This window comes from Thermobia domestica, chromosome 8 (genome assembly GCF_964235325.1).
Source record: "Thermobia domestica chromosome 8, izTheDome1.hap1.1, whole genome shotgun sequence".
Taxonomy (NCBI): Eukaryota; Metazoa; Arthropoda; class Insecta; order Zygentoma; family Lepismatidae; genus Thermobia; species Thermobia domestica.
The window spans coordinates 290,582,014-290,603,649 of NC_137461.1; the positions used below are offsets into that span (position 1 = coordinate 290,582,014).

General features: G+C 39.1%; 1 protein-coding gene across 2 annotated transcripts in view; it reads right to left on the reverse strand.

Annotated features, from left to right (window-relative positions):
* LOC145693708 (choline-phosphate cytidylyltransferase A-like) overlaps positions 1–21,636 on the reverse strand; it is a 210,482-nt gene that overhangs the window by 140,360 nt on the left and 48,486 nt on the right. For both annotated transcript variants that reach the window (XM_081769987.1, XM_081769988.1), the window contains exon 2: positions 18,174–18,301. In XM_081769987.1, the coding sequence (XP_081626113.1) occupies positions 18,174–18,301 (128 nt within the window). The remainder of the gene's footprint in view (positions 1–18,173; positions 18,302–21,636) is intronic.

Here is a 21,636-nt window from a genome sequence, read left to right on the forward strand (position 1 = left end):
TCACAATTTTTCGCCTCCAGCTAAAATTAACTCAGCCGAAATTTCGTTTACACCCGGAGATTTGTGTTTCTTTAATTTCTTTATAGCGATTTCTACTTCTATTCGGTTGGGTTCTGGAATATACGGTTCTGCGGTGTGTATCTCCTTTTCTCCTCGCACTTTAGTTTTTGGCTGCGTGTTAAGCAAATCGTCAAAGAAATCTTTCCATCTATTTAAAATGCAGTCTGTATCAGTGAGAATTGTTCCATCAGCTTTCTTTAACATAAGCACGAGGTGATAGCCTTTCTTAAATTTGTTGATCCATTTATACATGTGCCGAATGAGTTTATTTTCACTATTATCTTCAAGTTCCTAAATTTTAGCTTTCAAAAAATCGCGTTTCTTTATTCTAAAAGTTTAGGAAGTTTCCCGCCTGATGTCTACGAAATTTTGTGTAGTTATTTCATTCAGATTTTGTAGCCAACGTAATTTTGCCTGTTTTCTCTTCTCTGCTACTTCGAACCATTGTTCCTACGTATTTCCGCGTGTCCCAATTTTTCTTTTGAGAGAGGATGCTTCGTAAGCAAAGAAAAGAATTCAATTGCTGGAATATTCTTCTCCATAATCTTAGGGTTACATGTGTTAACTAAAGAGTATATGACATTTGTCAGATTTCTGTAACGATTCCTGTAATGTTATTGAGATTATGATCATATTGCTCAAAGAGTATTGTTGCGTCATACATAATTGATATTTTTTCTTCATTCTTTTGGGGAAGTCATTATTTATATTATTATAAAACAATTTTAACGTGAATCTTTGTGGATGCCTAATTAGAAACATACCAATTATAAATATGCATGTATTCAGATTTCAGAATGTGTTCACGGCAGTGATTTGTAATACCGATATGTACTACTACTTCATCTACATCGCCTAATATATAATATACTCTACAACAGTTGATCAGATTCATCTACCGTAATATGAGTTTCATCTCCCTTCTCTAGAATAAGCCTCAAATCTGCCCACCTCCCAATGTTGAAGACGACCGACGGCGTATTTAGGATTTTGTTTCGAGGGGCTATGTCCAACACAAGGAAAGAAGTGAGCAATTGCCCACCTGAGTTTGAGGATTAAATATATTTTAATTTATGCATAAATTTAAGTTATAATGGCAAGAATTGCAGACCGATATATCCTATATGATATGATACAAAAATTTACGAGTGAATCTAACCCTTTATTTTATTCATACAAGAAAAAGGAAGCATCCTCAGGCCTTCCTAGTTTCCCGGGCTAATTATTCCCCCGTTTTGATTTTCTTTAATTCAAACATTTCCTTCTTTTAAAAATAACTAAACGATATACTTTTTCCTTTGTTATAATAACTAAAGTCCTGTCATGTTATATCGGCGCAAGTTGGTGTGGAACACTAGTTTCGCTTATCCACTCCTCTTAGCATTGGTGTTACTGATGACGGCCGGCTTGAATCACAACTCACAACGGTTGATAAACTATGATAGGAGAAATGAAAGAATGTAACGTCAAGAAAAAGAAACAGAAAAGTAGAAATGACGAAAGAAAGAACAAAAGGACGCAGTTCTAACATGGAATGAAATTTGACAAATACATTATTCTTTCTGAACAAAGAACATGAGAAAATGGAAAGTCAATTACATTCTTAGAAATGGTAAGAAGGATTATTGCTGCTGTACGTGGAATGCGAAAAACTAACAAGTTTATTTCGGGGGGAGCTTGAGCCCGACAGCCTTCTAAATACGTCACTGAAGACAATTCTGCTCCCCTGATCCTTCACAGCATTGTTTTTCAACTTTATATATATTTTGAACATCGCTTTATATATATATATATAATATGGAAACGGCCTTACCCGTCCCCTCCAATGTTGAAGACAGGTTTGCGCCGATGGGTAAAAGTTCACTATTTTAACACTAGCCGTTTCCTACTTATGGTGTATTTTATAGTATTTCAGGGGGCGCCTTTAACCCTTACAATATTTCTCCTCATAAACAAAAACACGTGTCGATTTCTGTTTACTTTTGGTGTGCCAAATTTGAAGCAAATCGGAAGGGGATAATTGGGGAACACGAATTGCTTTATTTTACATATACAATATCATTCGCTTTGATCCACTCCTTCCTGTACTTCTACGATTATATTTACTTTTTTTTCGACTTTCACTTGCCCCAACACTGCTTCTCCACACAAAATAAAATCACACGTTCGCTTACTTTTTGCGTATTGTCCCTACAAAAGTTTCGTTGCAATTCTCTATACCCTTTAGGCACTTCTGACGTATAGATATTAGCACTTTTGATAATTCGTAATCAAAGGTTTGGAAGGGTTTGTGCCCCACCCAACTTTTTTTTAAAGGAAAATACGAAACATATTCCCTCATCTTTCGTATACAGTACCTGTGCACAATTACATTCACTTCAGTTCACCTCTTCTTGTCTTTAGGGCATCAACTTTCACAATTTTTGGTGGGGACTTTTGCACTCTAAAACAGTTTTTCCGCGGAAAACGAAATTCGGATAATATTCGTTTCCCTTTTGCGTATAGGGACTAAATACACGTTTCTGATTTTTTGCAGTTTGCGATTGTCCAAACCTTCTAGTGTATGTACTGTGTATTATAGTAACAGAAGAAAATTGTCACTTTGTTGGAATTAAAGAAGAAAATTGAAGAAGCAGCTGAGTTTAAATTAATATCATGGCAGTCAAGGTGGAACAAAACGAGCCTTGTGGGGCTTCTAACCAGTTCCTACTACTACTACTACTACTACTATTACTGCTTATACAGGGTGCGGCAGCGTTCATAGCGTAATTTGACTTGCGTAGTACAATGACGTACTGCATGAACGCGCGCCAGCTCGTGCCGCATTCGTGTACTAATGAGCTGCCATTTCGAGTGTGACAGTGACATGGAGCGGTGGAGTGCACAGCATCGTGCCTTTGCTGTTGAAAGTTATTTCAAGAATAACGACTCTATTATTGCTACCCAGCGTCTATTTAGGCAACATTTCAACTTGGGACCGCATGGGAAAGTTCTAGATGGACGGACCATTGTGAGGTGGATACGTGCATTTCGAACAGGTTCTGTTTGCAATGGCAAACCGGGAAGAAGTGAAAGAACTGTGCGGACACCAGAAGCCGTGGAAAATGTTCGTGCTGTAATATTGCGTAGCCCAAAAAGATCTGCTCGTCGTCATTCGCAAACTGCGCATATGTCCGATCGCTCATTCAGGAGAATATTGCACGAAGATCTCCATTTTCACCCATGTAAGCTGCACATTGTTCAGGAAATTATGCCTCGCGATTGGGTTTCACGAGAAACATTCTGCTTAACCATGCATGATCTCTTTCCCCAAAATCCACAAAAGTTGCACACCATCCTGATGTCAGATGAAGCTCACTTCGAGTTATGTGGTTCAGTAAATAAAAATATATGCGTTATTGGAGTGATGTAAACCCGCATGAACTGCACATCAAGCCCTTGCACAGTTCTCGTATCAGTGTGGTGTGGAGTTGCTTTCTTTGGGATTATTGGCTCTTACTTCTTTGAGGATGACAGCGGTGTAACTGTCACCAGTGAACGCTACCTAAAGAAGCTGCTAGACTTCGTTCTTCCCCAATTAGGTATGGTCAATGTGGATGTGGTACAATTATGTTTCAACAAGACGGAGCAACCTCGCATACAGCCAGAATTTGCATGGATTTCTTGCGATAGACATTTCCACGCAGAGCAATTTCCCGTTTTGGTGACATTTCCTGGCCGCCTCGCTCACCTGATCTTTCATGTCCAGACTTTTTCCTTTGGGGCTACCTCAAGCAAGAAGTGTTCCGAACACGTTGTGCCACCATTCCTGAGTTGAAGGATCGCATCAGAACTGCCGTCGGCAATGTCCCAGGGAATACGTTACGGCGAGTTATGGAAAGCTTCCAACGCCGACTAGATGAATATGTTGTGCAGAGGGGGCATCATTTGATAGGAGTCATATACAAAAAGTAATCCACGCAATGGACAATGACTTACAAATTAGTAAATGACATACCTTTAACTATTAATTGACATAAGAGGTAATAAATAAATTACAGTTACTGCCCGATGGTTTGTTTTTAATATCCTACTATGCACGCTGCCACACCCTGTACTATGGATTCGTGTAGCAAAACTGCACGCGTAACATAAGTAAATCACTTTTTTGAGTATTATTCATCTTATTTTAATGAAAAAAGTGTTATGAAAATTTAAAAAATAAAATATAAAAGTAAAACCATTTCCTTGGCCCGGGTTTTAACCTTTACAGAAAGCAATTATAATTACTAGCCCATTGCGCTAGTACACTCGCCTACGAAGACCGTCAGTAACAGCGCCTGGATTTCTGCTATATTTCTGCTAAGTGGCAAAAAATGGATAACTAACCAGAACCGCGTATTTAGTTCCTATGAGTAGGATCGAGCGTGAGTTAAAACTATCCTTCTGAACACTGGTCAATTTGTCTACGTTTTACTTTCAAGGCCTCCATTACCCTTCCTTTTTCATTTGTTTCTCTTTACTTACCTCAGATGAGTATCTCTAACAAAAAAGAACTGCAGGCATCTTGTGAATATTGATATTTGTAATTGCAATAATAGCAATAGGACTTATACTACTACTTTGCTTTCAAGCAGGCACCGGAACACCCCCCCCCCCCTTCGAGACTAGAAATGAAAAATTAAGGAAGGATGAAACAAAATAAAATGAGAAAAAGAAGGATTAGCGTTAAAAATAAAAAAAACTACAGGAAGCTTTTGAATGCTCTTTCTTATGAGGAGATCTGTATTACTTGCAATACATGGTGGCGAGGTGAGCGAGATATCCTGGAAGAGTCAGGGAATTTGAAATTTCTAGAAAAGTTACGGAAATCTCAGAATTTCTGCTACTAGTCAAGGAGATTTCAAGCTTCCGAAAGCATAGTGCCTTTGTGTAACAGCTTGGACATTTTTTATCATAATTTTTCGTCATTATTGCCGTATCAAACATGTTCTTTCAAAAACAATTTTCTACTACCCCTTTAACCTGTCATTTGGAACAGACAGTAGTTGACGGAATAATAAAAACAAAAATTTATCTGGAAAGAAATTTCTGTTAACATTTGATTCAACAGAGAAAGGAACACAGATAGTGTAAAATTTTTATAAGATATTATTGAGTATGTACTTTTCATAATAGTGAATATGTAGTTTCTATAATAGTTGAGGTCTTAATGAAAGGAAAATTGTTATATTTGAATAAACAGAGGGAGGACGTAAATATTGTACAATCTTACTTTTTTTATTATTTTATTCGAGATTTCTACATAGTTTGTTATTAAAATACTTAATAACATATCCTCATTTTATTGTCCTAACAAACTAATATATGGTGATATTAAAGTAGTTTAGATTTATTGAACTCTTCGTTCTTCAGAATTTCATGTCACTCCCCTCCATTACGAAATCTTGGCTAAACGAACCAATATTTGTTCCAGTAAAACAGTGTAGACTGATCGAGCCTCTGGTGTGATGACACTGTATTTCATGTCACGGACCCCCTCTTCACGAAATCCTGGCTACGTGCCTGTTTCAAGACACACAGCCTATTAGGTTTTAGAGGCGCTAACTACTGAAAAAATACATTTTTGAATCACTGTAATATATATATATATATATATATATATATATATATATATATATATATATATATATATATATATATATATTATATGATATAAAAAATGGACGTAACTATGTGTGCCTGATCATCACGGCCAAATTTCAAAGTCAAATGAAATGACTTTTGGTATATAGTTAGGCGTTAATCCAAAGTGTGATGTTATCATATCACTTTCATTATAATAATATCTTAAGGGGTAGTGGGGATCCGAATTTTTGCAAAACAAATTGAGTATCACACAAGCCGTTAAACTTACAGAGCTTAAATTCAGTATATTAAATCTTTATTGAAAATGAACAGAACGTCAGATAGCATCTTTTAAAATTCTTCTTTATGATAGGGGTGGCACTTTCTATATATGCAAAATTGATAGTGGGTTGGTATGTAAAAATAACTCAACTCAAATTCAAACTCTAATTAGTTAGAATTAAACATGATTTTATTACAAGTATAAACTCTTTAGTCAGTAAAGAAGAGGCCGTGGATCATGTGTCAGAGTTGATGCCACTGTGTTTTGGTGGGTGGTGGGTCAGAGTAGGTCACGGTTAGTGGTGGGTCAGAGTCGGTCATGTTAGGTGATGGATCAGAGTGGGTCACGGTGAGTGGTTGGTCATGGTGGGTCGTGGGTCACGATGGGTAGTGGGTCAAGTTGTTCATTGACCCACGTCATCACTGCCTCAGATAGTTCAGTGCTCGCGGTCCCGTGTTCGATTTCCGGTGGGTGATCCTTTGAAATTTTGTCCTCGATGTATCTGTGTTCATGTCCCTGTCGTTCAAGGTTACTGAAAATAACTGTAAAACAAGTATTACGAAGTATAATACAAGGTCTGTATGATAAGTAATGAGACTCGCCGCGCCGCGGCGCGCGTGTCGCTGGAGCGGGTTTGTCGGTGATGGAGGATGTAGGGGGGGGTCCGAGCAAAGCAAGGCACCGCGCGTCAGTTGGCTCCGAGCCTTAGTGGAGCGCGGACAAGCCTTGGACAAAGCCCTTGTGAACATTCTTGTCACGGCGGAAAATCAACAAACATGGAGGGTTCCATCGAACAGCGTTATGCGATCAAATTTTGCGTTCGCCTGGGGAAAACGGCTACTCAGACGCTTTCTCTCATCACGGAGGCCTACAAAGAGGAAGCCCTATCCAAAGCCCAGGTGTTTCGTTGGCACAGTGCGTTCCGGAACGGCCGGGAAAGCGTTGAGGATCTGGAGAGGGCTGGACGCCCGACAACAGTGACTACGGACGAAACTGTGGCAAAAGTGAGGGATCTCCTGAACTCAGACCGTCGATTATCGTTGAGATTGATTGCTGATGAACTCGATATGAACCACACAACAGTGCACAAGATTGTGACGGAACAATTGGGAATGAGAAAAATCTGTGCGAAACTGGTGCCGCGAGTGTTGACTGACGAACAAAAGCAACGACGTGTTGATTGTTGTCAGGAACTGTTGAACCTCATGAACAGTGACCCTAACTTTGAAGATGACGTCATAACAGGTGACGAGTCGTGGGTGTTCCAGTACGACCCTGAAACGAAACGTCAAAGCGCGGAGTGGCACACTCCTGCGTCCCCGCGCCCCAAGAAGGCCAGAATGTCGAAGTCAAAGGTGAAAACAATGTTGATTGTTTTTTTTGACAATGTGGGGGTGGTCCACAAGGAGTTTGTACCCCAAGGACAAGCCGTCAACGCCGCCTTCTACAAACAAGTCCTTGAGAGACTGCACAGGAGCGTCAAGCGGAAAAGACCGGCGATCGCTAGCCGGTGGAAGTTGCATCACGACAATGCCCCTGCCCACACCGCCTTCTTAGTGACCTCCTTTTTGACCCGGATTGGGGTGGAAGTCCTTCCACAACCACCCTACAGCCCAGATGTGAGTCCGGCCGACTTCTTCCTCTTCCCGAAGCTGAAGCCACGCTTGAAAGGAACCCGTTTTGCAGACGTCACAGCCATCCAAGCAGCCGTGACCACATTTCTAAAGGACATGCCGGCTGCTGACTTCCAGGGGGCGTTTGCAGCGTGGAAACATCGATTGCAGAAGTGCATCGACGCAAGAGGAGAGTACTTCGAAAGCTTTTAAGTCCCTGTACAGATCAGATCAATAAAACAATGTTTCCAGACCTGGTCTCATTACTTATCATACAAACCCTGTAGAGACAAGTTACGGAGAGACTTTCGGTGAATCAGAAAAGAAAGAAAATGATCTGAGGTATCAGATTCCAGTTAAGGGGTCGAATTACTCTTAAAACAAGTTTCTTCTTCATGTCCTTGCGTGTTTATGTCTCTTTTTTTGTTTTCTAATTTAAATTTAAAGACTCTCCACTATGGTATTTTATCATGACCGAAATCAGTGTGTTTCGTCGTTATCGTAAACGTGCGCAATTTGCTACATACACGAAGGTTTTTTGACTCTTACTTAGCAGAGCAGTCTTAGCGTAGTGGCGTGAGCAGTCGTTTCGTAATGCAGGGGTCCCGGGTTCGATTTCCGCTACGATAAGTTGTTTTTACCAAACTACAATACAGTAGAGCGTCGATTATCCGAACGTCGGTCAACCGAACGACCGCTTAATCGAACTGTGTACTCGCTCGCACCTGTTACTCTCCCACCCTACCGTCCATCATCCCCCCTCACTCCCAAACCAAGTTTCCCACAGTAGTCGCCGCACTGAGCCACCGCTGGCGGAACATTGCTTCTAATGGGGCCTTCCTAAGGCGCTGCTGACCGGCCAAGCCGCCAGTCGCTGTGTTTCAACAATCAGCACACTTCTTTTTATGAATAAATTTACTGTACAGTACTTCTTTTTGGCAAATAAACATGTACAGTTCGATTATCCGAACAAACCAGTTTTCCGAACACCCATGTCCCCCAATTACTTCGGATAATCGATGCTCTACTGTATTCATACTTCTGATGTGTAATGAAATTAAAAATACTCAATTACTTTCAGTCTTACAAGTTAGAGTGGAAACGGCTTTCTTCGCAGAGGAAATATTGTACCAGCAATATGACATCACATGTCTGTCTTCAACCTTGATTCGTTTTGAAGGAGAACGTAACGTGGTTAGCAAACAATTCATGAATACATAAGGATCATGCTTAGGGCCTAGTATTGGTCTCCAATGTGTCTGAAACGATATTGTTTCCTAGCAATTATTCCGAACGTCTTCCACTATTACTCCTACTGTTAGAAAGAACATTTTCGTTCGCCATTTCCAACACGTTCCATATATCCGTTCAACCAAAATTTGTAAATAGGAACTATTCTTTTTTATATTCGTATGTACTGTATATTTTTGTTAAAATATCAATATAACGCATACATAATCAAAAGTCTTTTATCCAAAGAAAGGGTCTTACTATGTATCATGATGAAGACAAATCCTACTTAGTTTCTGTTTAAGCATCCGAAGTTTCGATGTTAATATTGTCTAGGAGCTGACACCTTCTTTCTGCCCCCTCGTTTCCTTTCGGACACAAATCATTCAAAAGTTTCTCTTATCCTTTCTTTTTTTTCTTATCAACTTCAGTATGCTTATTTACATTGCAATAGGACGTAACATTGAGGTCTTAAATCTTCAGTAACATTATATATTGCTATGTTTTGAATTTGACTATTAACAAACTACTGTTTTGAGCGAACAGAAAAGGCTCTTTATTTAATCGCGCCCAAATAAGTAACGCTTTAGGTGAGTGGTTAGCATTGTGGTTTTCTAAACCGGTGATCCGAGTTTGAGTCTCCCCCCTCGCCATTTACAACTTTTTAAAAGGTGTCATTTACAAGGCTGGTAAATGAAAGATAATCTCCAGTGGAGAAATTCAGTGATGATGTAATCCTGAAAATAAAGGAAGGAAAATGGAGAAAACGAGTTAGAGTTAATTCTGTTAATGGTTCTTATTTGATATTAACCGTTAATTCCGTGCATTTTTAAATTGTTGTTTATTGACACTATATTCTCCTCTTTTCTCCTTGTGTCTCAATGTGTAAATTTTTACAAATATTATTCAAATCAAGAACCTTCAGTTATATTTACAACGTAAGAGGAAATACGCTTAGTACGGATAGGTTCTCCAACTCGTTTGAGTTTTATCGAATTTTGCATTTTTAATTCTTACAAATAAATTACTGGATAGCAATATTTAGCAGTTTCAAAAGTCATTTAACGAATAATGAAATCGGACAAGTTCTTCTTTGGAAGTAATAGTACGTATCAATCAGTGCCGCCGGAACCTAGGAGCTCAGGCCCTGTTAAACACCCAAAATTTTCATTGGAGGCTGGACTCTTCCCCCGAATGTTCGACCCATATTTTAATTGATTTGCAGGTAGGATCAAAACTCAACGCAAGGTTTTGTGTTTACTTAAAAAATAACCTACTACTTATACCGCATAATCTGTCCGTATATTATGTGATACGCATATATGCATAGTCATTTGAAGTAAGTTAACTTGTTAATAATCCCTCATTCGAGTTAATTATAAGATTATTTAAGCTACCCGATTGTTATCTTCTCATCGGCGCCTCTGGTGTCCGTATATTTTTTCTGGTATTGTGCTGTTTACTGTGAGTACAAGTATCCAATGACTCCCTTTTGTCATTTCGTCAGCCAGCGTTTCTCCTCATTCCTGCACAAAAACACTCTTTACGATTTCTTTTAACAGATGGTTCAACTTCATGCTGCTGTTCTAGCTACTCTACCAGGCGTAATTAATCTTGGAGCGGGCGTAAGTTGGATTGCCTAACTCACGGACTTTGTACATCCAGAATTTCTGTGGCTTACTGTACACCATGCGAGTTTGGACTACAAAGTGTGATATTTTCTCAATATTGAAACCAGAAGTGGTAGGAAATTTATGCTACTTCCGATTTTAGTAAATTGGAGTCAATATGAAATATAGTCTTGGGACTCGTAATCGATTGGAGGAAACCGCTTCCCGCTATCTATTACAGTTTTGCTGTAGTGATTTACATTTAAACCGGAAGTGCTTAATTTCTACCACTTACGGTTTGAATACCAACTGCATTAAGAAACTTGGGTCGTCCCTTTTATCTCGTTACAATCAGGCTAAAACTAATTGTGATAATAAAGTAATTTTTTAGATTTTTGTCTCCCGGCCGGACGGAAGGACACACCGAATATGCTTTTTTAAGCAGCAGGACCTGTTGTGACAATGCAAACAACTTACAAAGAATATGCTGTGTTTTTGTCGAGTACAAAAAAACAAACTTTCACAGCCACACGTTGTTCGTGAGAATTTGCCATTTCTTTGTGCCACGAGGGCATTACGGGCGCACACACACAGAACTGTCAGAGAAAACATACGTGTCATTGCCGGTTGACGCTACTTGGCGTAGTGGCTCAGAAGAGGTCCTCCCACAGCGCACTAGCAGCGTAACCTTGTACTACAAGTGCAGGATGCGCAGGAGTAGATTCCGGTTAGTTTTGGTCTCCCCTCGTATATAATTTAAATAAAAACCACAGCTTATAAATCTAAGATCTTCAATTCTGAGTTTCTATCACTGACTACCCCTTATCCCAATCTATCGCAGAATGTGTCTACTATAGTCTCAAGAAGAGGTGATTGGAGAGAGTATGGCCATCTCTCACTGAATGACTAAAGGTACTTCTACCTGGGCATGAAAGATGGACGTATATATACCCAATGTAGATCTGGAGAGAGCAACTTGTTATGACATATGCATTTGAAACACACATGGCCCCTCTCACGCTTACACCATGGAAAGCCCTGTCGTACAATAGCCGCACATGGCTTCTCAGTATCAGCAAAAGCATGACTATCACAGCATACGTGCACACGTCATCCAACTTGTATGAGTCCCTTGAGGCATGAACAGGCCCTCCTGTTCCAACAGGATAACGCCTATCTTGAAGCAACACAACATGCTCTGGAAAATGTCAGTCAGCAACTAGGATGTGCCCAGTCTTTTAGACTTCTCCCTCATTAAGAATGTATGGAACTGGAGGAGTACACATATCAACGGTCTCCAAGCACCAATGGAACTAAGGCTCAACTGACTGATAACTAGAACAAGCATGGAATGTTATACGTTAGATATACATTAAATATCCCCACGACACGGTGTCTCACAGAATCAGGACTGTTCAATATAAATCCGCACAAGTTACAGTGGCAAGCAGTGTTTCTTTCAGAAATGTTCCCGGGGGGGAGCACTTAGTAGTACATGGGGGCATCTTGTACTATTATATTTATTATTATATTATATACGTATTACTTTGGTCTCCTCCGGGGGGTACTCTCAGAACTCCGGGGGAAAGTGCCCCCAAAAAACATGTCTGGAAAAAATACTGGTGGCAAGTATAACTGAAATGCAATACGGAAAAATGTGCAAAGATTATACATATAAGAAGTCACAATAACGAGAATAGTATCGTAGCAGTAGTGACTCACTACGCACTTTGTCGATATAACGTCTGGTAAATCTTGCAAGGTTTTGAACAACAGATAGATCTATGTTCTTCAGGCAGTAACGGATCCGTCGAATAAGATGATCTGGGTTTGTAGCATGCCATCCCTTAGCATAGACAGCAGCCTTCAAAATTGCCCAGGGTTATCTTGTTTCGGTACAAATTCAATATTTTTCTGCTTGAGATGTCGTCACAACTTAGCGTAATGCACGGATGCTAGATCAGACCAGAACACATATGTCCCTGTTTTTTTTTATAGTTTGCACGTATGTACGGTGTTAATCTCTTCCTAATGCACTGTACCAGGTACGTCAGGGCGTTGAAAGCAAATCGTGATCGACATAACAACGATTCACCAACACGTTTGGGACCCATGGCAATTAAAATAAGCACTTTTTCTTCAAATTTCTCCTTCAATTTAACACTATATGGAGCTGTAGAGGGGTCGGATGTATAGAATCCATCATTTCCATTGATAAAGGCATGGGACAATGTAAGATAGGGTTCATCATTCAAGATGAAACCAGGAGCACCGAATTTTCGCAACAAGCGGCCACATTTGTATTTAACCATGCTTTTCTGTTGTTCTGTGCGCTTGGGGATAGTTTGTTTCTTCTTGTATTGTAGTTCTGTTTTCTTATGTACTACATGGTGAATCATGGACGCAGACGACTTGAATTTTCGGGCCGCCATACGCATCACCATCATTGTTCTGGAGTATCTTCTTAAGCTGCCACATCGTTTGTTTCGTGTCCGATCCCGATTGCGGTTTCCACTCAATCCCGTTCTCACATCTTTTAATTATGTCGTAGATTGTTCTACGCGGCACTCCTTCGGCTGTAAAATGTTTTACAGTGTACATTTTGCCCTTGCCTTGATGTGTCTCGAATTTGTACACACGTTCTCACAATAAGTCTTTTTTCGATGCCATCCTCACCGTCAAATAGGGACAGGATAAGACCACTTGCTTCTGTACCTGTTAGTGCACTACTGGTTCATCATCCTGACAAGTCTGCCGCCTGTTTATGTACTACGTGAAAAAGGTATTTTCCTCTAGAAATTTGTGCGGATTTATATTGAACAACTTTAAAGGTATTTTGTGCTTATATACGATATTTATGTTGTGTTCCAAGTCACGAAATGTACGTTGGTACTACACGAAAATACCTGCGGTTATGAAAAGTACAACAATTCATCTATAAGACAATTGGCAAAAGGATATCAGATAAGCTGGTAATATTAAATTCTCTATTTATTCAAAAATGCAATTTTGTAAATAGGAACTATACCAGCCACGAAGGAAGAATTTTCTTTTTTTTTCCACAATTCTTTAACAATAATCCTCATTCATTTTAACAAGAAAGTGGCAAACTTCAAGCGAACATATGGAGCAACAGTTTGTTCAGAACTAAAAATAATTACCTGGTTTCCAGCTCAATATTCATTTTCCATTACCGAGGCAATATACGACAGGAGCTTAAGCTTAATGGAAATTTCAATCCTGCGCATTCCTATCGGAGATCAAGCGCGGAGCCTCCTTGGAAGGCCTAGAATTCTAGCTATTTTGACTCCAGGAAGCTCATGGTGAGAGAGTTCAGACTAAAAAATGTTTTAGTTATATAACTAATTTACAATAACGATCAAAAAGAAAGCTGTACTTGGTTTTAAGGCAAAGTTCTACACGTGTTCCCAATACCAGATGCTGGCCATAAACCAACTTCAGATGACCGCAGAAGGCATCAATTTCCACCGATTGATCATCTCCGTACTCTCTAGGTCGCCTAGTCTCTGAGAGTTCTTTTTGCTAGGACGCCTAGTCTCTGAGAGTTTTTTTGCTAGGTCGCCTAGTCTCTAAGAGTCCTTTTTGCTAGGACTACTAGTCTCTGAGCTCTTTTTGCTAGGACGCTGTCTCTGAGAGTTCTTTTTGCTAAGACGCCTAGTCTCTAAGATTTCTTTCTGCTAGGACGCCTAGTCTCTGAGAGTTCTTTTTGCTAGGACGCCTAGTGTCTAAGAGTTCTTTTTGCTAGGACGCCTAGTCTCTGAGAGTTCTTTTTGCTAGGATGCCTAGTGTCTAAGAGTTCTTTTTGCTAGGATGCTTAGTCTCTGAGACCTCTTTTTGCTAGGACGCCTAGTCTCTGAGAGTTCTTTTTGCTAGGACGCCTAGTCTCTGAGAGTTCTTTTTGCTAGGACGCCTAGTGTCTAAGAGTTCTTTTTGCTAGGACGCCTAGTCTCTGAGAGTTCTTTTTGCTAGGATGCCTAGTGTCTAAGAGTTCTTTTTGCTAGGACGCCTAGTCTCTAAGAGTTCTTTTTGCTAGGATGCCTAGTCTCTGAGAACTCTTTTTGCTAGGACGCCTAGTCTCTGAGCTCTTTTTGCTAGGACGCCTAGTCTCTGAGAGTTCTTTTTGCTAGGACGCCTAGTCTCTGAGCTCTTTTTGCTAGGACGCCTAGTCTCTGAGAGTTCCTTTTGCTAGGACGCCAGATTTTTGGGTTTTACCCCATCTCCAGGACGCCTGGTCTCTAAGAGATACCTACACACACTAATTGGATCCTCTTACCTTAAGACGCTCTGGTCGCTGAGTTCCTACAAACTCAACAACAAACCACTAAAATATTTAAGAGGAACTTATATTTGGTCTGCAATATTTATTGCTATTGTATATAAGGAGAAATAAAGGTGACTGGGAAAGTTCAAATTCCCGTGTACCATCTTTTAGCTCTACCCTCAAAGACACAATTTTACAATATTATCGTACAATAGGACGGACATACAGGCGGGCAGGGTCAGTATATAAAGGAGATCAAACTCCTTACGAAGTAACTCGAAGTAAGAACACAGATTTCCTACTAAATCTAAAAACATATGGAACTATATAAAAACAATCAAGATATAAATTTTCATTTCTTATTTTATCCTCACTTAAAAAAAAAGTGAAGTAAAAAACATTCCACATTACTATTTTTCTAAGTTCCGGTCAAGACCCAGTGAGGACAAAGTCAACAAAAAACAAACCTTTGATCTATCACATGATAACTTGGAAGCTTCGATATTCACGTTTATTTCAAGCTGGTGAACTCAAATCTTACGACAACTTCTTATTTCTTAAATACGCACATGAGATAACTTTAAATAAAGTTGATATTCAGTACATATTTCGGGGCACCTTGAATGAAGAACAGGAAATGCCACATCTACAAAACTCTTCACAACTAACATGTTATTCTTAAACAGCTTTCAGCTTTTTATGCCACGTCATGTGATGACAATATGTTAAAGAAACGCTAACGTCAAACAACTAAAATATATTGCCTTGCATTCTAATGGCATGTGGTAGGAAGTAAAGGGCACAGGGATGGAAGATCGCTTTTTATTGGATTGATTAACAGAAAGGTTGTCAGAATATGCCAAGATCGACACCAGATCACCTGAAAATAGAGGGGTGGATCACTCGATAGTAGAATGGTTCATATGTTTGCCTGTAATCATTTCGGATTCGACAGAGGCATCAGTTCTACTATCTGAAACGGGTATCTAAAATTAGAAGTAAAATAAAACAAAATAGGAATAACAGATAGTCTCTGAACAAACCACAATGGTTTTATTAAAATATCGATGTGTATCAGTGTTACCAACTAACTAAACTCTTGGCTTTATCAAACACATTATCTGAAACACAAAATAATATAAAATATCAGGTAATCTAAAAAAAAAAAGGTTCGTTGGAGGACAAAACTGAGAATACATTTATCGTCATTTGAAAATAACATTATGACGTCACAGTACACCATTTTGTTAGAAAACCCTTTCTCATTTTTCAGGCAACACACTAATCCCATTCCTATAGGACTTCTTCCGTTTTTTTTTTTTTTTAAAGACATGTGGATTTCACAGGCATCTTTTGGAATTAACTTAACCCATTGAAGCAATTCTGCAGAGATCGAAATAAATAACAGTTTGACGGTACCAAGTCCGGGCTATACAGTGGATGCATTAAAAACATCGTACCAAAATTCTGTCAATTTCTGATGGGTCACTAAAGATATACGCGGTCTGGCGTCGTCAGTGTGATATACGATGCCCTTTCCCCTGACTACTTCCGTCCGTTTCTTTACAATTGCTAAATGCACTCGGGCCAATTATCAACAGTACAAGTCCGAGTCTATCGTTCTGTTTGGTGGCAGCAGCTCCTGATGCACAATGCTCTTCCAATTCCACCGAACACACCATAACCTTCCACAAACTGTGGAACTTCTCCTCGCTTCGACCACGATCCATTTCGCACATTGTTGTCATAGATTAAACACTTTTCTTCGCACATCATCAACCACTTCAGAAATGGCTTGAGTTCATTACGTTTTAGCACTGATTTACAGACAGAAATTCGATCGAGTAAATGTTTTTGAGTCAAATCATGTGGCACCCAAGTGTCGAGCTTCTTTTTCTAGCCAGCTTACTCCAAATGGTTTAACATAATTTGTTGATGGAAGTTTAGGTCTTTGGCGATACCATGACTGTTTACCTGCCAATCATGCTCGATTTTGCCAGAATATCATCCACTTTTGCCGTGATTGGTCGCTCATTGTACGAAACATCTTGGATATCGAAATTTCCAGATATCCCAAGGACCAATTTCCAGGCCCAAGATAAGGAACATCTTGGATATCGAAAAAGCGATTGATCCGTTTCTGATTGTTGCTTTTTATATCGCATCTTGACAATAAACTGTACAAATTTCTTCTCGGGCCTAAGCACAAGTTGCGCCTCATAGAAATAAAATTCTAAAATATAGCGCAGTTTTGCCAAAAGTTCCCTAATTTTCACGGAACAGTATTTTACGTGTGATTTTAAGAATTCCAACACTTTTTTGCATATCTACTAGTAGGTTTAACCGTTTAAGTGCGAAACGATGTTAGCCCTGACCTGCTGCACCTTGTATACCCTGACATTCTGGGACACTAACGCCATTTCGTGCGCAAATGTCTCTGATAAAATAAAATACATGCGTTATATGAAATTAAGTGTGTAAAAAGATTCCTCCCTCCTAAAGACAGATCATGTGATACATTACAAATCCTTGGTACTTTACAACACAAGCTACACCTGATAACTAATAAGTACGGTCGAATAACTTTGAAATCAACTAAATCCAGCAACTATCAGAAGTTCTGAGAAAAAAATGTTTTCGAGATATATTATTATTATTATTATCATTACAGAAGTAAACTTCAAGGGATTCAGGATTGAAATTTCTGGGCTTTCGGCATTTATGGCCATTTAGTCCATCACGTATGACGGATGATGTCCCTCGGTGAGCACACTATCCGCGGAAAAGGAAGGAAGCGACCTGGAACCTATAAGTTAGGTACCACACCGGCATTTGTCTGGTGTGAATCATGAAAACCCAGGAAAATCTCATTCAGGATGGCTGGCCCGAAAAAGCTTTTACACTTTTTCGACCGAGCGCATCCACCGGGAATCGAACCCGGAACAGCTCGCACCGAAGGCGAGACCGTTAGCGACTACGCTACGCGAGACCATAGAAATAAACTTCAAGTATGATACGAGTGTAAAATGTACAAATGCTCAGAGAAAGGATTGGGTAGGGGCAGCGCATCTGCACTGTAGGCTGGAGAACAGGGTTTGATTCTGAGTCCAGTTGTGCACATTTCTATGTATACTATCTTGAAAGTATTTTATGTCGGCAAGTTCAACGTAATGACATTATAAGGAAATTTTTTTGTAAGGAGATTAAGCGAGAGTTCTCGCAAAGCATCTTCAATGACATTCAACAGCGGAACATCCATCAGAAAATAACAGTAATGGTGGAAGGGCTGCATCTAAACAAACACCAGATGCTTAGATTATTAGAGAGCTTAAAGATAACTTAAAATATCATTTTATCCATTGAAAGTTTGTTGAGGGACTAGTCACTCAACTGAGTAATTATACTACTCTTATGATTGACCTACAAGTCGAAACCAATAAAAAAGGCTAAAAGGAACCGTTAGAGAAAAATAACATTCAAATACTTACAGCCATCTTGGCGAAGTTGCGGGTTGCTTTGAAATCTACCTCCCCGGTATCATCTTCGCGGCATCTCTTCCTGGACATTGCTCGAGACTTCGGAAGAGATTTTGAAGAACTGGATCTTTTACGAAATCCTGGAATTTACAAATAAAAGTTAATTTGAGGTGTGCTGGAAGAATTATTTTGAAAAATAATGCATCATTTCAGTACTTTTTTAAAACAGTACCGCAAATCTTTACACAATATTTAGAATAAAAGCTTAAAATATGAGTTTTCCTTCTGCTGAAAACTATGGTTATATTTTTCCATCCATAAACGTAGAAGAGGTAAGAATATGATGACAAACAGAAATCACAGGAATCGAAGTTTCAAAGCATTGTCAGCGATGATTGTAACGTTAAGGAAGTAAACAGATTTAAATCCTTGTGTGTGATTGGATTGGAGCTTAACGCCTCTTTGAGCACCATGACTATATGAGGAGTGGATTTACAGCTTAAAGTGAGATCCAAACAGATCAGTCACGAATTGAACACGGGTCTTCCACATCAAAGATACTTTACGCTTACCATACAGCCAGAGGGAGCTCGTATGTGGGTGTGGTTGTGACTATAATGACCGCAAGCAGTTGTGAAGCTTGACTTAGATCGACCAATTTTAGCATCCAATAGAACGTGTGTGTGTGTGTCTCGGTCGTCAACCTCAACTCATGAAATCTTCCTGCCAGTGTCGTCTCTCGCACTATATGAAGATCTTCTGAGGGCACAGTGTTGTCAGATTGCCGCTAAGTTTCGTTTTGTTGTTGTTGCTTTACATATTTCTGATATTATTATTTCATTGTTTAATTCCAATAATTGTTGGTGTTGGTATTATAGTTCATTAGGTGCTGTTTTCAGGGGCGTCATTTAGGGGGACAGGAGGGGGACAATTGCCTCCCCCCCAAGAGTTTGAGGAATACATATACTTTAATTCAGTGGTTCTCAAATTTTCCGATAACGCGGACCCCCTGTTCATAAGCACAGGAATGACTAACATTTACTTCCTTTTTTAAAAAATCTGGAATTGGTGGTAGTGGTGGAAGTTTTCCGCTATTTGAAGATGAAATGCATGAAATTCCGAGGTGTCGTATAGTTAATGCACAACTGTTTTTGAAAAAGTGCCCTACCAAAGAAGAAATTTCTCTCACTTGAAGTAGTCCTATATAACATTTGACCAACTTCAGGGCAGAAATTTAGTAAAGTACGAAAACATTTAGATTTACAAACGTAGGTATAATTTCTAAGTGCTTTCTTTTTAGTAACTGAAAAAATACTTCTTGAGTAACAGCTGAGAGTTCCATTTTATTACAACACATCTCAATTTTTAGGCGCCGCGGACTCCCTGGCTAGGTGCCACGGACCCCACTTTGAGAACTACTGCTTTAATCGATTGTCTACTAATATACTACTACAACACATGAAAATCTTATGTTGCTGGTGCTCTTGCCTCCCCTCAAGCAAAGTCTGAAATGTCACCCCTGGCTGTTTTCTTGTCGCTCGTTTGCCATGTCCTCTGAGTTCGGCAACATTGTTGGTGCACTTATGCTGTTTTCTCCAGTGTGCGTTCGGAAGGCAGCTCCACGAACAGTATCAAATTCTTCCAATGTATCTCACGTGATGCCAAGCAGTTCTATAATTGATGCAGATTCCAGGCTTTATGAGTCATCGTAGTCTCTATAGTTGTAAAATTTCCGGAAATTTTGAACCACTGAACTTTATTTTCGGAAAGTTAAAAAAAAAAAAAAAAATAAATAAATAAATAAATAATAAAAAAAGTTTTCTTTGAATATCATTTATTTTAATATACATTACCCTTGATGAACTTTAAAATGGAATACTTCCTGCTTCAAACATGACAATTGTGATGAATGCAGAGCTCCTAGCCAATAACAATGAAACTAAATGAAGGAAGAGAGATCTTGATTCCACTTTCACAGCTACAAGTAAATGTACTGACTCACTCATTACTAGGTCTCCAAAGCTATTAGCAGAAAAGTCTCGAAATTTTGCAGAAATAATCTCTCTGTACTTTAGATTATGGGGCCGCGGTGGCTCAGTGGTATAGCGTTCACCTCTGGTGCTTGGGGTCCCGGGTTCCATGCCAGCCACCGCCAATTGAACTTTGTGGTGGACAAACACCGTGTGCGTGGGTTTCCTCGGGGTTCACCCGTTTCCTCCCACTTTCTTCATTCCACCATTCATTCATTCATTACTCATCATCACCGTCTCTTTTAGCCTAACCGGCATAACTGTGGGACGTAAAACTCAAAGATTTCATTTCATTTTACTTTAGATTATTGATAAGATGGAAGTTAGCAAAATTCGACCCCCAAAGGGGGAAAAGGTCTTAAAACCCCTGTTCCTGCTCTTCAGATCTCCGAAACAATTAGATGTAAAACTTAGAAATGTATACTAAATATTCTCCATGTATTCTAGGTTAATGATTAGATGGACTTTTACAAACTGTAACCCCTAAGGGAAGAAATGGGGTGAGCATTTACATACGCTACTGAAATTGGATTTCTATTAGCAAGTATTTAGAAAAAAAAACCGTATATATCTTTCAAATATTTTCCACGAACCTTATTAAAATATCTCCTCATATTAGGGTATTACTATCCTACCTCTGCACTGCATCGGGCAGGAAATACTACCTAAGATTTGTCTACTGCACATACACACACACACACACAAATCGAAAACCGAGACAACTTTATTATTATTATTATTATTATTATTATTATTATTATTATTATTATTATTATTATTATCATGAGGTACTCGGAAGATTAGGACTTAAGAATGCATACTACTGTATGAAAATACATTAATAAACCTAAAACCTAAAATGATATAAAATTACTAGTACTTTTGTTAGTCCTAACTGTTATCGTGCAAGAAGAAAGGAGAGATAGCCTTTCTGTCTTTTTAGGTACATCCAGCTTGCACTACTAACGCAAGCTTATGTGGTTACCTAAAAGTGTAGGGCATGTCTCATAAAACCTTGTATTAAAAAGTTGCTGTCAACGTTTCTTTTAAAAAATGAAATGAAATATTTGTTTTACGTCCCACGGTTATACCGGTTAGGCTAAATGATACTGTGATGATGAGAAATGAATGCAATTGTGGAATGAATAAAGTGGGAGAAAACGGGAGAACCTCGAGAAAACCCACGCACAGTGTTTGTTCACTACAAAGTTCACTTGGCGCGAGCTGGGATAGAACCTGGGACACCACGCATAAGGGGTGAAAACTTTATCAGTGAGCCTCCGTTTGAAATATAAACATTACAACTTGGCCACGGAACAAAATTATTCAGAGAATTAAGATATTTGCGATTTAATAAAATGACAAATAGGCAAAACAAGGAAAAAACTAAAAATTCAATTTTTATTTTAACATATAGCTGAGTCGAAACGACAGTAGACTTTGGA